Raw genomic sequence first — 13,903 nt, 5'->3', positions numbered from 1 at the left:
AAAAAGTTACGATATTTAGGTAGTTACTTACCAAGCACATCTAAATTATATTGAAGTAACCAAAATATCTTTACAATCCCCAAGGCATGCCACAGCTTTTGAGCACCCTGAATATTTGGAAATCGAAAGTTGAAAATTTTGACACGCCCTACGTACTGTATTGATGCAAGAATTTTTGTACTTTTCTTTTACATAATTTCTGGTGGGGTGGTAATATTTTTAAATTTGTGCTCTTTGGCATAAGATGGGCAAGAGCATTGAGGAAGAAGGATGATTCAAGCTATGGATAAATGTCACTACATATGGTAGAAAACTCAACGTGGGACTCTTATTTTGGATAATAGTTTCTCTTCTGATGTGCCATTCTGGCATTTTTATATACTTTGGAATGAGCCTAATATCTGCAAAACTACTTGTTCAAAATCTTTAAGAATTTCTAAGCGTCAAAGTCAGGATGTTTATGATCTTGAAAAAAAAGCTCGGCTACTGTTCTAGAGCCAGAGGTATTTTTTACATTTCCCCCTAAAAACTGGACAATAATTCTTCTAATGTTTTGTCCTTCTTTATCTGATCCTTTATTTCAATCTGAAGTAGAGGTTAGTCAGAAGCCCATAGCCTTGGCTACATTTGTGGACTTCCATCAGCTTTTGATTGATCCATTGTGATAGTAACTCATAAACAGAAGTTGTTATTTTGTTTGTATACATTACGATCCAGCACTCACTGTACATCTTTATCCTCAGAAATGGTTGATTTGGAGGTAGGCTGATTATACTAACACAGATGCTCTGATATGTTTTCCATCTCACTACTTAGAAAAAGTATTATAATGAATGCAGGTGTGTAAAACCTCTTTTAAACTGCCTTTATTAAATAATTTACTCTGGTTTTAGGGAATTGCTTTTAAACAACAATTTGTTACGAGTTTTGCCTTATGAACTTGGACGGCTCTTCCAGCTACAAAACCTAGGTCTGAAAGGTAAGGGGTAGTAAGAAATATATTTTTGTGTGCTTAAGTGGGCGCTCCATCACTGGAGATTTTTAAGAAGAGACTGGACAGTGACTGGTCTGAAATGGTATAGGTCAGTGATGGCTAACCGTTTTGCCGTTGTGTGCTAAAAGTGGGGGAACGCAGGGAGAGGTCACGCGCGTAAATGCCCACACCCATAATGCAATGTGCCCCCCCCATGCATGCCCGCATGAACCCCTCCCCCCCCACACTGTTCCTGCTTTTGGCATGCAGTGGCACAGTAGGCCCATTTTTCACCTTCCCCAGGCTCCAGAGGCTTTCTTGTAGCCTGGGGAGGGCAGAAACAGCATTCCACGCTCCCCCACAGACCTTCCAGAGGCCGGAAACAGGCTGTTTCTCAACTTCCAGTGGGCCCAAAAGGCCCAAAAATTATGTGGGTGGCACGTGCATGCACACTGGATCCGAGCTAGGGCAACGCTCACGTGCCCACAGATACAGCTCTGTGTGCCACCTGTGTTACGCATGCCATAGGTTCGCCATCACGGATATAGGTTTTCCTGCTTGAGCAGAGGGCTGGACTAGAAGACCTCCAAGGTCCCTTCCAGCTTACTCCTCTCCTCTCCTCTCCTCTCCTCTCCCCCTTATGTCTGACTTTTTTCCTCCTATGTTAACCTCTTGGAAGCAATATGGGTTGTCCTCGACTTACAATCGCAATTGAGCCCAAAATTTCCATTGCTAAGCAAGAGAGTTGTTAAGTGAGTTTTGCCCCATTTTGCGACCTTTCTTGCCAGAGTTGTTAAATGAATCACTGCAGTTGTTAAATCAGTAACAGAGTTATTAAATGAATCTGGCTTTGCTTGTCAGAAGGTGGCAAAAGATGATCCCTGTCATAAATGCATTCCGTAACTTTGAACGGTTGCTAAACGGATGCTTGTAAATCAAGGACTACCTGTATGTATATACTACATTTTCTTAGCCTGATTCTTCATTTCTAACCTTTCTATATTTCTAACATGTTCTCCCATCCTGCCTGGCCAAACCTGGGGAATTATGGCAGTTGAAATCAAGTTAGAAGGTCTTCCTTTAGCAGTCAATTAATAAACTTTATATCAGTCTTGAAGTGTTTTTTGGTGTTTTTTTTTTGAGCCTTTTATTTCAATATAATTTACTTCTGTTCTGTCTATAGTATTTTTGCACTAACCACTACCAATCTATATTGTTGTCAAAACTCCAACATGTGTCCATATAGTTGCCAGGAATCAAGATTAACTCGAGAAACACTTGGGTTAAATTTCAGTTAGAGAGAGTTAGCAGAGCAGGCAGGGAAGGTTAAAATTATTCTCCTGTTATGAGCAAGATCAGCCAGGTAGATTTTCCTTAAAAGAGCAAGTTCTGTTGGCAAATGGAATGCCTCTTTGAAGCCTACAAGCATTCTTTGCTTTTGTTTCCTAGTTACATATTTTATTGTACTGATAAAGTTTTTGACCTGTTTATCAACCCTAAAAAAGAATCTAAGCCAAGAGGAATGTCTTCAAGGACAGAATTGCCTTTGAATAATACTTTGAAAACTCCAGTTGCAGATAAAGATAGAAAACATTGAAACCTGCGGTTTTCATTAGTCTAGTAAAGATGACTTCTGCTCAAAATGTTTTAGTTCCAGCCCCGTAAATTTAAAAAAAAAAGTTCCAAATACTTCGGCCAAACACATTAAGAAAATAAATTTCATGAAGGACGAAAAGCAGAAAGGCTCTGTTTTGGAAGACAGAGCCAGATAAATAGAGTTTGAGATAAACCTCTTCATTTGTTGGGGCAATGGCAAAATATTTTCCGTCTGTCCTTCTGATTATGTACCAAAATGGATTTCACAATAGTTCCTGCTTTCCTCTTAGTACTACTTTATAACGCCTTGTTAAGACCATATTTGCATCCAGTTTTGGTCGCCACAATGTAAAAAAAATATGTTGAGACTCTAGAAAGAGTACAGAAAAGAGCAAGAAAGATGATTAGGGGACTGGAGGCTAAAACATATGAAGAACGGTTGCAGGAACTGGGTATGTCTAGTTTAATGAAAAGAAGGACTAGGGGAGACATGATAGCAGTGTTCCAATATCTCAGGGCTGCCACAAAGAAGAGGGAGTCAAGCTATTTTCCAAAGCACTGAGGGCAGGACAAGAAGCAATGGGTGGAAACTATTCAAGAAACAACTCAGAACTAAGGATAAATTTTCTGACAGTGAGAACAATCAGTGGAACAACTTGCCTCCAAAAGTTATGGATGGTCCAACACTGGAGGTTTTCAAGAAGAGTCTGGACAACTATTTGTCTGAAATGGTACAGGGTTTCCTGCCTGAGCAGGGGGTGGACTAGAAGACCTCTAAAGTCCCTTCCAAATCTGTTATTCTGTTGGTTCACTTGTGTCTTTATGAAGCATTTTCCCTGGGAATGAAAATGTTATCAGGTCTTCAGGTTTGTTCTAGAAATGAGATGTAGATAACTAAACTAACCTGTCTTCCAAGATAAACAAAGAATTAAGGATAAGGAGTGTTACAGTAAACATTAATTAATTCAAACGGAGAATATTGTGGAAGCCATTTCTTTTAAAAATCTTGCTTTGATTCCAGGCAATCCTTTATCACAAGATATTCTCAGCCTCTACCAGGACCCAGATGGGACACGTAAATTGTTGAACTACATGCTTGACAATCTAGCAGGTAACAATTCTTTTTAAATGATACCAGCAATCTCTCCTACTTACGATACGTAAGCTTTGTTAGGGGAATAATTTTATATTCAGAGTCCTCCTAAAAGGATATCTCTGAACACACTATATTTTATATTGAATGCTCGTGCTAAGAAGAACTGGCTACTTGGTGTCACACGGGCACCATGTTTATATCATGCATGATTATGACATTAAATTCCAGTTCTTGAAGGGATTTGGCTTGTAACCCTCATTAACATTCAGTCTCTATCATTATTTCAGTTCATCCAGAGCAGCTGCCTCCAAGGCCATGGATTACATTAAAAGAGCGAGACCAAATTCTGCCCTCAGGTATTACTTCAGCCATCTTCGATTGGCAACCTGTATTCTCTCTGCTCCAACTAACTCAAAGCATTGTTATGGTTACAGAAGGGCCCTTACACTTTTTAAAAAGTATCAGGTTGCAGACGGTACCTTGAACATCTTAAAATAAGGATCAAGGAGTGAAAATAAGAACATTCTTAGACCACGCTCCATTTAAACGCTACGTTAAAAGCTAAACAGAGAAATACTATTTAAAAGTTGATAGCACCAGTAAGGGAGCGCGTAAGGTTAACGGGACTCCCAAGAAACCCAAATGATGCATCTTGAGTTTATGCGGCAGCAGGACAAGAAGCTAAAGGGGAAAAGAGAGAAGCAAGTTCATCCGTAGCAAGTTAAGGTAGTCCTCAGTGAACGACCATTTATTCAGCAACCGCTTGAAGTTATAAGGTGAATGATTGGTATTTATGCCTCAAAGTTATGGCCCTTGCAGCATCTCCACAGTCAAAAATGTGGGTGCTTGGTTAGCCTGCCCACATTTATGATTGCAGTGTGTACTTCACTTCTCTCCACCAAACTTTTCTCCCCCATCTCTGCCCTTCTGGTCACCCTGCAATCTGATGCCCTGGGCTTTCCCAGCCCAGCTGACCACCATTGCCATCTTCCTGCCACTGCTGATGAGGCATGCCCAACCTGGCTGTGGACCTGAATGCAGGACAGCAAGGGCAGCTGAGCACAGGATGACCAAAGAGCAGAGATGAGGATCCAGGTAGGCAGGTGGGGGAGTGTGTTGAAGCAGAGGCAAGCACAGGAAGGCAGGAAAAGCATGAGGTCCTTGCCTAACCCACTGCAGCCGGGACTACGTAAACTTATTAAGTGGTGTCACATGATTTTTCACCCGACAACTGCATCACTTAGCAATGCAAATTCCATTCTGCCTGCTATAACTTGGGGAAGACTATGTCGTCATCATCTTTTAAAGACCCATAATCCCTTGCTGGGTGGAGTCTGGGCAACTGAATGGAGCTAGCAGAGCGTTTAATGGCCAGTTGCCCTTCCTGTCGCCAATGCAGAGTTATATTCAGCAGATATATTCTCAGTGTGCCCAGAGAAATAAATATCTGCCTCTACCTAGGATGGAACTCACAGCCTCCTGATTGTGAGGCGAGAGCTCCACCTCTAGGCTGTACGCATCAGCTTTAATTTCTCTGGTTGGTTTTGTGCATTGCCCTGAGCCCTAATGTGATCTGCTTGATTTTAGGGTGGCGTAAAGACAATTCTGGCTTATTTAAGAAACCAAGGTTAACCCAGGTGACATGATGTGCAGCGAGGCTGCTAAAGAGTGCATAAGTGCTGTGGATTAAGAAATTAGAGATTATCTGTTGGCCCCAGCCTATAATGCAGGTTTGAAGACCTCTGCTCTAATGCATTTAGCAATCAACCTTTGGTTCCTAGTGCAGCATTTAATTAATACTCTAGAAAGCACTGCAATACAAAAACAACAAAGGATTTGCTGTGCTTAAATTTATTTGCATTTTATTATTTATTTCCCCTTTATTATTTTTATAAACAACTCAGGGAAGCTAACATACCTAACACTCCTTTCTCCTCTTATTTTCCCCACAACAACCCTGTGAGGTGGGTTGGACTGACAGAGAGTATGACTGGCCAAAAGTCATCCAGCCGGCTTTCATGCCTAAGGCGGGACGAACTCACCACACCCTGGTTTCCAGCCTGGTGTCTTAACCACCACACCAAACTAACATGTAAAATGTTTTGTTTTAAAGAATGTTCTACTCTTGCTTTCTTTGAAAATTGGCAGCTCTCAACAAAAAGCTGTTATTTGATGCTAATGCCTTATTTTACTGCAACAGAGAGAGTCCGAAGTCAATGCTTCTTTTCTTTTCCCTATCTTTCCTCACTTCTCTATCCCCTTTCCTTTTCCTCCTCATTGCTCTTTTATTTACTTTTCTATTTTGTATTTTATAACATTTAATAACCTAATAAAAATGTTTGGCAAACGTAAAAAAGAAAACTGGCAGCTCTTGGTCATTGCTGATATCCGTAGTGCTGTATAAGATGGTCCTTCCGTCAAAAAAAATATTAATAATAATCCTTGGCACACGTCATTGTTCTCATCATTGGCTTTCTTTTCTCCAGCTTCGTTTACTGTCATGTGCTACAATGTATTGTGTGATAAATACGCTACCCGTCAGCTCTATGGCTACTGTCCCTCCTGGGCTTTAAACTGGGAATACAGAAAAAAGGGAATCATGGAAGAAATTGTGAACTGGGATGCAGATATCATTAGTCTTCAGGTAATTATAACTAAAACAGGTCTATTCTAATATAGCGTCTGACTCACAAACACTTGAAAAACTCTTTGCAGATACAAAATTGTTTTTAAAATTATTTCTCGGAGGAATAGGGACAACATTCCTGTTTGGCAGAATTACTTCATGCCTTCAGGAGTTAAAATCGTGTACGTTACCCACCCACTCCTTCAGTCTGTTCTCCACAATACCTTTGTGCGGGTAGGTTGGTCCGAGAGAAGAGGAGAAGCAGCATCTTTACCCAATGGACAGCTGTGATTAAAGGTGGATTTGAACCTGGGTGTCCTCGGACATCTGTCTGAAAAGTTATAGGGTCTCCGGCTTGAGTAGGGGGTTGGACTAGAAGACCTCCAAAATCCCTTCCAACTCCGTTATTCTGTTCTGTTCTGTTCAGTTGTTCTTTATCACCTTAAATATTACAATACACTGACTTTTGGTGGGCCCAGACCATGGATGTCAAACTGGATTTCTTCGAGGGCTGGATCAGCATTGTAGTTCTCTTCCATGGGCCGGCCGGGGAGGAGGGGAGAGAGGTGGGACGGATGCCTCCTGCAGCATCCTGCCGGAAAAAATGGGGCACGGGTGTGTGTGCGTGCAGGGGGGGCCATGCCCCCTTTTGGCTGACAGAGTGCTGCAGGAAGCCGTCCAGGCCAAAAATGGGGGAGGGGGCGCTGGGGGCCCTCGCGTCCCATTTTGGCAGGCGCCACAGGCCAGTCCTTTGCTATTTCCAAGCCAGCCCCACGGGCCAGATTTAAGCACCCCATGGGCCTTGAATTTGACACCCCTGGCCTAGACTGTTTCCTTGGATATTTTTCAAGCTTTTAAGATGTGTGGACTTCAGCTCATGCTGGCTGGAAATTCTGGGAGGTGATGTCCACCCATCTTGCCTGAGATAAAGGTAAAGGAGTCCCTGCAGATTTTACTTCCCCAGCCTTCCTGCCTTTGCAGATCTGTGCGTGTGTTGGGGGGGGGGATGGCTCTGTGTGAGTAGCGGGCAAGCACGTGCACTCAGCTCCATTTGAGCTTGTGCAAATGGAGCACATGTGTGCGTGCTTGCCCACTTCTCGGGCAAGAGGGGGTGCATGCGCACGCTTGCCTGCCACTTCCACGGCCCGGTTCCTATTGGCTCAAGGTCCGGTAGTGGGCTGCAACCTGGAGGTTGGGGACCGCTGTGCTGGTCATTGCCAACTGTAGGGGGCGATACTCATCTCCATTTCAAGAGCTATACAGCCAGGGCTGTCAAATGATGTTTCCATGGTCTTGTGGCCAGCGTGACCTCCCGGAGTGCTGTTATCTTGCCTAAGGTCGGACTAGAACTCACAGTCTCCTAGTGTCTTAACCACTTGTAAGCATCTTTGGAGCATCATGGTGGCCATTTGTCAGGTTCCTTCTTCTACTGAGGGTTTTGGAAATATCATTGAAGGACAGGAGAGAAAATGGCTGCCAAGGCATCAATCAGATAAGTTTCAGTGAATATCTCAGACAAGCCCTCTCTAATGCACAGGAAGTGAGGGAGGCACATTCACATTTGTAAGGTTCTGTTACAGGTAGTCCTCGACTACAGAGGGAACCAGAACTTAAGCGAGTCACCACGTGACCAGACTTGATTTTATGACCATTTTTACCCCGGTTGTTAAGTAAAACATGCATTCCTTAAGGGAGTCCACCTTCAAAGGTTCTTTGCTTTGTTGTTGCGAGTAACATGAGGTGTCCTTTTTGTAGCCCCAAAGGAGGTTTTTTTTCAAGAGGCAGTTGAACTTGCTCTGAAGATGTTTCACTTCTTCAGCTCTGACTGGATGGTAGGGAATTCCAGTCAGAGCTGAAGAAGCTTCTTGGATGAGAAGCGAAACGTCTTCCAAGCAAAACCAGGAAGTCCAGTTGCCTCTTGAAAAAAAAGTACCTTTGGGGCACCCATGACCTGGATGACTGAGAATCTCCACAGACATTCCTTTCTATAGATTCTCTGCATTCCAGCGTAGAGGTTTGAGAAACAAGTAGAAGCCAAAGTTGTTGCTTTTTTGCACCTTTGCTCTTGTGCCCCAGTAACCCTGCCGTATTCACTTCCAGGAAGTAGAAACTGAGCAATACTTCACCCTCTTTCTGCCAGCATTAAAAGAGCGTGGATATGACGGATTTTTTTCTCCAAAGTCACGTGCCAAAATCATGTCTGAGCAGGAGCGAAAGCATGTGGACGGTTGTGCAATATTCTTCAAAACAGAAAAGTAAGAGATTCATTCCTCCGTATTGCGGCTCGACTGTGCAAGCAGCCCTGTTCGTTCCCAAATCAGCATCTGTTCTGGCCATACATGCAGCAGTTCTGAAATCCGTATCAAAAATGCAGGAGGGACGCTTAGAATTCTTGCTAGTCATTTTTATTTTTTTCATTTCTTAATAACAACAGCAGTCGTTTATATCAAAATATAAAATACCGAAAGACAAAGAAAAACGAAAACGATGGGAAAATAGAAAAGGATTTGGTTTCTTGCTAGGTTTGTTCATATAGAAATATTACTATATAAAAGTAAAAAGTTGAGGTTGTATATTATTACTTTATTCTACTGCGCCAAAAGGAGTTCGAAGTCAGTGCTTTTCTTTAGCTTTTCCCCTTTACAAACAACAGTCATTATAGATTTGTTTCTTTCTCTCTCTTTTTTTTTTTCAATTGGTGATTTATGTGTGGACGTTGGTTTTGGTTCCAGGTTCACACTGGTGCAGAAGCACACGGTCGAGTTCAACCAAGTGGCGATGGCCAACTCAGAAGGGTCCGAAGCTATGCTGAACCGAGTTATGACAAAGGACAACATCGGAGTTGCGGTTGTGTTAGAGGTGCAGAAGGAACTGTTCGGGGCAGGTTGGTGTTTGTGTTTTCATCCCCCAAATGAGGACGGTTACAGGCTGGATTTTGTTTGTTATATTTATAGCTGAATGTCAGGGTTCCAAGTAACACCCCCAACCGAATAAGACTCCGAGGCAGGCATTCCCTCAATGTTCCATTTTATTAGAGATCCTATATTGATACATCTGGGAAAACCCGAATCTGAAAGCCTCCCGGGTCTACTTTTGTAACACCTTGAAACCCTGACACTGAGCTTGTCTCTTTAAGAGTTTGAGTTGACTCCATGTGGGTCTTGGTTGCCCCTCACCATTCCTGCCACCGCCATAACAGCAACCCTGGTGGACTGAAAGAGAACGACTAGCCCAAAGTCATTCTAGGCTTCTGTATCTTGAGGCTAGTCTAGACTCTGGAAATTACACAACCGGCTTTGTAATTTGGAGACAGGAGGGGCTGTGCCTGTGAGTCAGTCTTGATTCATGATGACTGCCTGGACAATCCCTGCAATTTTCATAGCAAGATTGTAGAACTGCTTTGTGACTGCTTCCTCCTTGGGCTGAGAGAGAGGGGTGGGGAGGGAGGGAGAGAGGGACTGGTCTATTCACCCAGATAGTTTCACATCTAAGGCAGAACTGGACATCATTGTCTCTTGGTTTCTAACCTAGCGCCTTAAGTAACTAAATCAAACTGGCTCTCTTTTTGTAGCAGCAGCAGCCCTACTTAGCTTAAGTGAAGCCGACAAAGCATGAGATTGGAGTGGGATGCTTGGGGGGAGAAAGGAACTGTGCCACCTTGGCAAGCTGCTCCAAGGTCATACAACTGGAAGAAGGAGGGAGCCGCATGCCAACCTGGGCTCAGATTGACTGTTAACGGAAACATCTTGCAGGAACTTGGTTGGTGGGCAGCGAGAGGCAGACAGAGAGAGGAAAGTAGAACTTAGTGATTTTGGAAGTGAATTCTCAGTTCTGACTTTGCCTTGTTGCTTTATACTTGACTGCTAATGAAATTATACCTTTCTCAACAAATGGAGCCAAAGATCATTTTTACTTAGATGTTTAAGCTGTGACAGGTTGGACATTGACTTTACACGGGGTTTTGCTAAATTAGCTTCCAAGGGGTGAAGATCTGCTCATCACAGCCAAGAAGGAGAAATCATTATCCCTACCTTTTCAGAATTCTTTGGGTGGGTTAAATTAGGCCTGGAAAAAGAGGGGTTGATATCCTTTGTAACATTAATGTGGAATGACAGGCAAATTCAGATGGGAAAGCATTTATTTTCCTTCCTCGTAATCTAGGCAGGCCCATGATTATTGTTAATTGGAGTTGTAGGGCAGGCTCTGCTAGGGAGAATTTGAGCAGGAGCAATCACCATTTATTCCTCCTCCTCTGCCTCACAGCTTGGTCTCATTCTCACCAGCGCTAGGCGGAGAACTTATTTCTCTGCCCATGCCAAGACACTTGGTGAATCTGTTGCTAAAATGGCCACCTGAGAAACCGGGGAGCTCTCACGAAACAGGCCAAATGGATGGCCCCTTTCTGCTTCCGGCCAGGCGGATTGATTTCTTTTGGGTCTCTGATGATTTTGGGTGATGGACCATATGCCGCCAAGTGGGGAAGGCAGGTTTAATTGATGTCCCTGTGCATCGTATCATATTTATAACTCCTTTGTGTTCATGGAGGTATGTGTGTTGTGTCAAAATAGGCAGTAAGGGAGAAATACGTTGTGTTACAAACTCCATCCCATTTGTAAGTGCCTCATCTAGCTGTGAAGGTAATTCTCATTGCAAATCTTGAATCCATAAAGTTCACAGTGCACAAAAGACGCACAAATGCAATTCCATATCTCAGGGTGAATTGATTTAATTTTGACAACTGTGCCTTGATCTTAGGTATGAAACCACTTCATACAATGGACAGCCAGCTGCTTATAATAGCAAATGCCCATATGCATTGGGACCCTGAATATTCGGACGTAAAGCTTGTCCAGACAATGATGTTTGTCTCCGAACTTAAAAGTATCCTTGAGAAAGCCTCTGGTCGGCCTGGAAGCCCAACAGCAGACACAAATTCTATTCCTATGGTGCTGTGTGCAGATCTCAACTCACTGCCTGATTCAGGTAATTCAGAAGCAGTTGCCTTGACTTTGGAGGTGATCCATGTCTGTAAGAATAATTTTAACCTTTGTGCAAAACTTAAAAATATTCTTAGAAGAACCACTCTCAGCGTTTAAGACACTGTGTTTAATTATGATTGTTACTTGAGTGAGAGGGAATTAGAAATCAGATATTTTATGCCTGCTCTGTTTTTTCCAGAAGCTGTTCTTTAGATAATAAAGAACAAAATAGATCAAGCAACAATGGCATCTACTTTTCTTTATGTATTTCAGAAATTTTTAAAAAGGTGTCTCTACATGATTAAATTTGAAAAAGGGGATTTATTAGGGAATGCAATTGTTTTGAGTAGAAGAAATGGATCTAAGGTTTGGGTTTTAGATTAAAATTAATGTCTAGAGAATATCTGATAACAAATTAATAAGGTTGTTGCAATATTTTTATTAAGAAAATGCTTAGAATAGGGAATGGTGAGTTTTATATGTATATACGCATGTCCGGATTTTCTTGGAGAGAAGAACATGCTAGAAAATGCATTTCTGCCAAAATAATTGCAGAATGATTGCATGATTATTAGCAACTCCAGCTTTTGCCAAAGTAGAAAAATGAGGTTTCAGTTGGATAAATAAAAAAGTAATTGGAAAAAGGCAGCTGATAATTGAACCAGCTCAGCTGTGGAGAAAATGTTAAAATGTTCCAAGTATTGAGATACACACCCAAATTTTGTTTATTTCTTTGGAAGTTTATTCTCTCCTATGCAGTGAACACGGGTTTGCAGCTTCCCAATTAAATTCTGATCTGTGTTCTTGAAACAGCGTGGCTCCACTCCTCAAAGCTAAGCTTTGTCTGACATATTTCTCAGATTGTATAGATTAGTATTTCAATTTGGCAGAGGTTTTTGAAGTAGACTGACCTGAGTGAATATGCACCAAGTCCTTGGTCAAACTAGTAACTTTTCATTTGGTATACCAGTTATTTTATCCATAAACAAGAATGTGGTAGGACATTAAGCAACTTTCTAATTCCAGTGCAGTAAATCCAGTTAGCCGGTCTTCAGTAACAATTGTGTCTCTTGACTACTGAATAATATTTTTTGGTAAATGTTCATAATTGTCTAAGGAAAAAGAAATTGCTCACTTGCTGTTGCACAATAAACGTTGAAGAGTTAAAAGGCACAATTCGGTCTTTCAACTGTTGGTTATTCAAACCAGGTGTTGTGGAATACTTAAGCAATGGAATAGTGGCCGACAACCACAAAGACTTCAAGGAGCTGCGTTACAATGAGTGTCTCATGAACTTCAGTGGCAATGGAAAGAATGGGGCTCCTGAAGGAAGAATCACCCATGGTTTCCAACTCAAGAGCGCCTATGAAAACAACTTGATGCCTTATACTAATTACACTTTTGATTTCAAGGTAAGTGCTGTTTGATAAAAAAAAAAAATAGCCCCAAAAGAACTGTAAAACCTGTACCATCCAAGGTAGTTTGTGAACTCCCAGGTGGAAAAAGAATGACTATCCATAAATCCATATGGGTAGTCCACATTTGGCACCATATTTAAAAGGGAGATATAAATTCTAGATCAGAATGTTTAGTCTGATGTTTGTAAGTTACTGCTCCACAGCGGAATCCACCCATTTTTTGACAGTTGAAAGGTTGGTTCGTTGTTGCAAGTTCTCATTTCACATTAAACTCATAACGAGTAGAGCTGGCCTCCTAAATCTCCAATGACCGAATGTTGCCAGATTCTGATTGGCTTGCAGTCTAATTCAGGGATCTCCAAACGTGGTAACTTTTAAGATTTAATGGACTTCAATTCCCAGAATTCCCCACCAGCATGGCTGGCTGAGGAATTCTGGGAGTTGAAGTCCACGAGTCTTAAAGTTGCCATGTTCGGAGACCCCTGGTCTAATTTAACCGAAGGAGACCATCATATGTTTCCTCGCTTAAGGAACAGTTGCTTAACAACCATTCAAAGATACGACAGATCTTCCCAGAGCTACTTAAAACCCGGTTCCAGAATTCCAATGGCCACACAAACACACCATAATCATGTGATCACATTTTGGGTGCTTGGCAACTGGCTTGCATTTACAGCCATTTACAGCATGCCGTAATCCACATGACTGTGGTTTTTGGTGTTTTCTGCCAGTTTCCAGATTCTTATAAAAATGCCCATTGAAGGAAACAGGTTCACTCAACAACTATTGCAAAAAAAGATCATAAAATTGGGTACATTCACATGCACATGACTTAACAACCATAATTCTAAGCTTAGTTGCAATCATAAGTTGAAGACTAACTGTACAGGTGCCAATGCGACCTTCGTGTTTCATGTGCGCATCATTTTTACCTCTTGTAACAACAAACCACCATTTCATTACCTCTGGGAATTAAATCAAACAGTGGAGGCTTCATATCCAGTGGTTGGATCCTCCTGGTTTAACAACCTGCTCAATGATTGTGCGATTTGCGCGTGCTTTGCGCGCATCTGCACCTGATGCACGCACGTGCGCAGTTTGAAGAAATCTTCACTTCCTGGTTTCTTCAGATGGGTAAAACAGCTGATACGCGCGGCAATCCATTGTACCGCGCGAATCAGCTGAGAAGATAAAGGTAGGAAAATAGGGCGGGCA

The 13,903-nt window shown here is 42.1% G+C and overlaps 1 protein-coding gene across 1 annotated transcript in view; it reads left to right on the top strand.

Annotated features, from left to right (window-relative positions):
* Window positions 1-13,903, top strand: part of CNOT6L (CCR4-NOT transcription complex subunit 6 like) — a 45,504-nt gene that overhangs the window by 27,331 nt on the left and 4,270 nt on the right. Inside the window, exons 4-11 of the mRNA XM_058192836.1 lie at window positions 894-979; window positions 3,591-3,680; window positions 3,953-4,021; window positions 6,152-6,309; window positions 8,392-8,546; window positions 9,024-9,175; window positions 11,047-11,274; window positions 12,480-12,682. Of these exons, the coding sequence (XP_058048819.1) occupies window positions 894-979; window positions 3,591-3,680; window positions 3,953-4,021; window positions 6,152-6,309; window positions 8,392-8,546; window positions 9,024-9,175; window positions 11,047-11,274; window positions 12,480-12,682 (1,141 nt within the window). The remainder of the gene's footprint in view (window positions 1-893; window positions 980-3,590; window positions 3,681-3,952; window positions 4,022-6,151; window positions 6,310-8,391; window positions 8,547-9,023; window positions 9,176-11,046; window positions 11,275-12,479; window positions 12,683-13,903) is intronic.

The sequence above is a fragment of the Ahaetulla prasina genome, chromosome 8, assembly GCF_028640845.1.
Source record: "Ahaetulla prasina isolate Xishuangbanna chromosome 8, ASM2864084v1, whole genome shotgun sequence".
Taxonomy (NCBI): Eukaryota; Metazoa; Chordata; class Lepidosauria; order Squamata; family Colubridae; genus Ahaetulla; species Ahaetulla prasina.
Note: the sequence above shows the minus strand (reverse complement) of the source record. Positions and strands in the feature narration are given on the sequence as shown.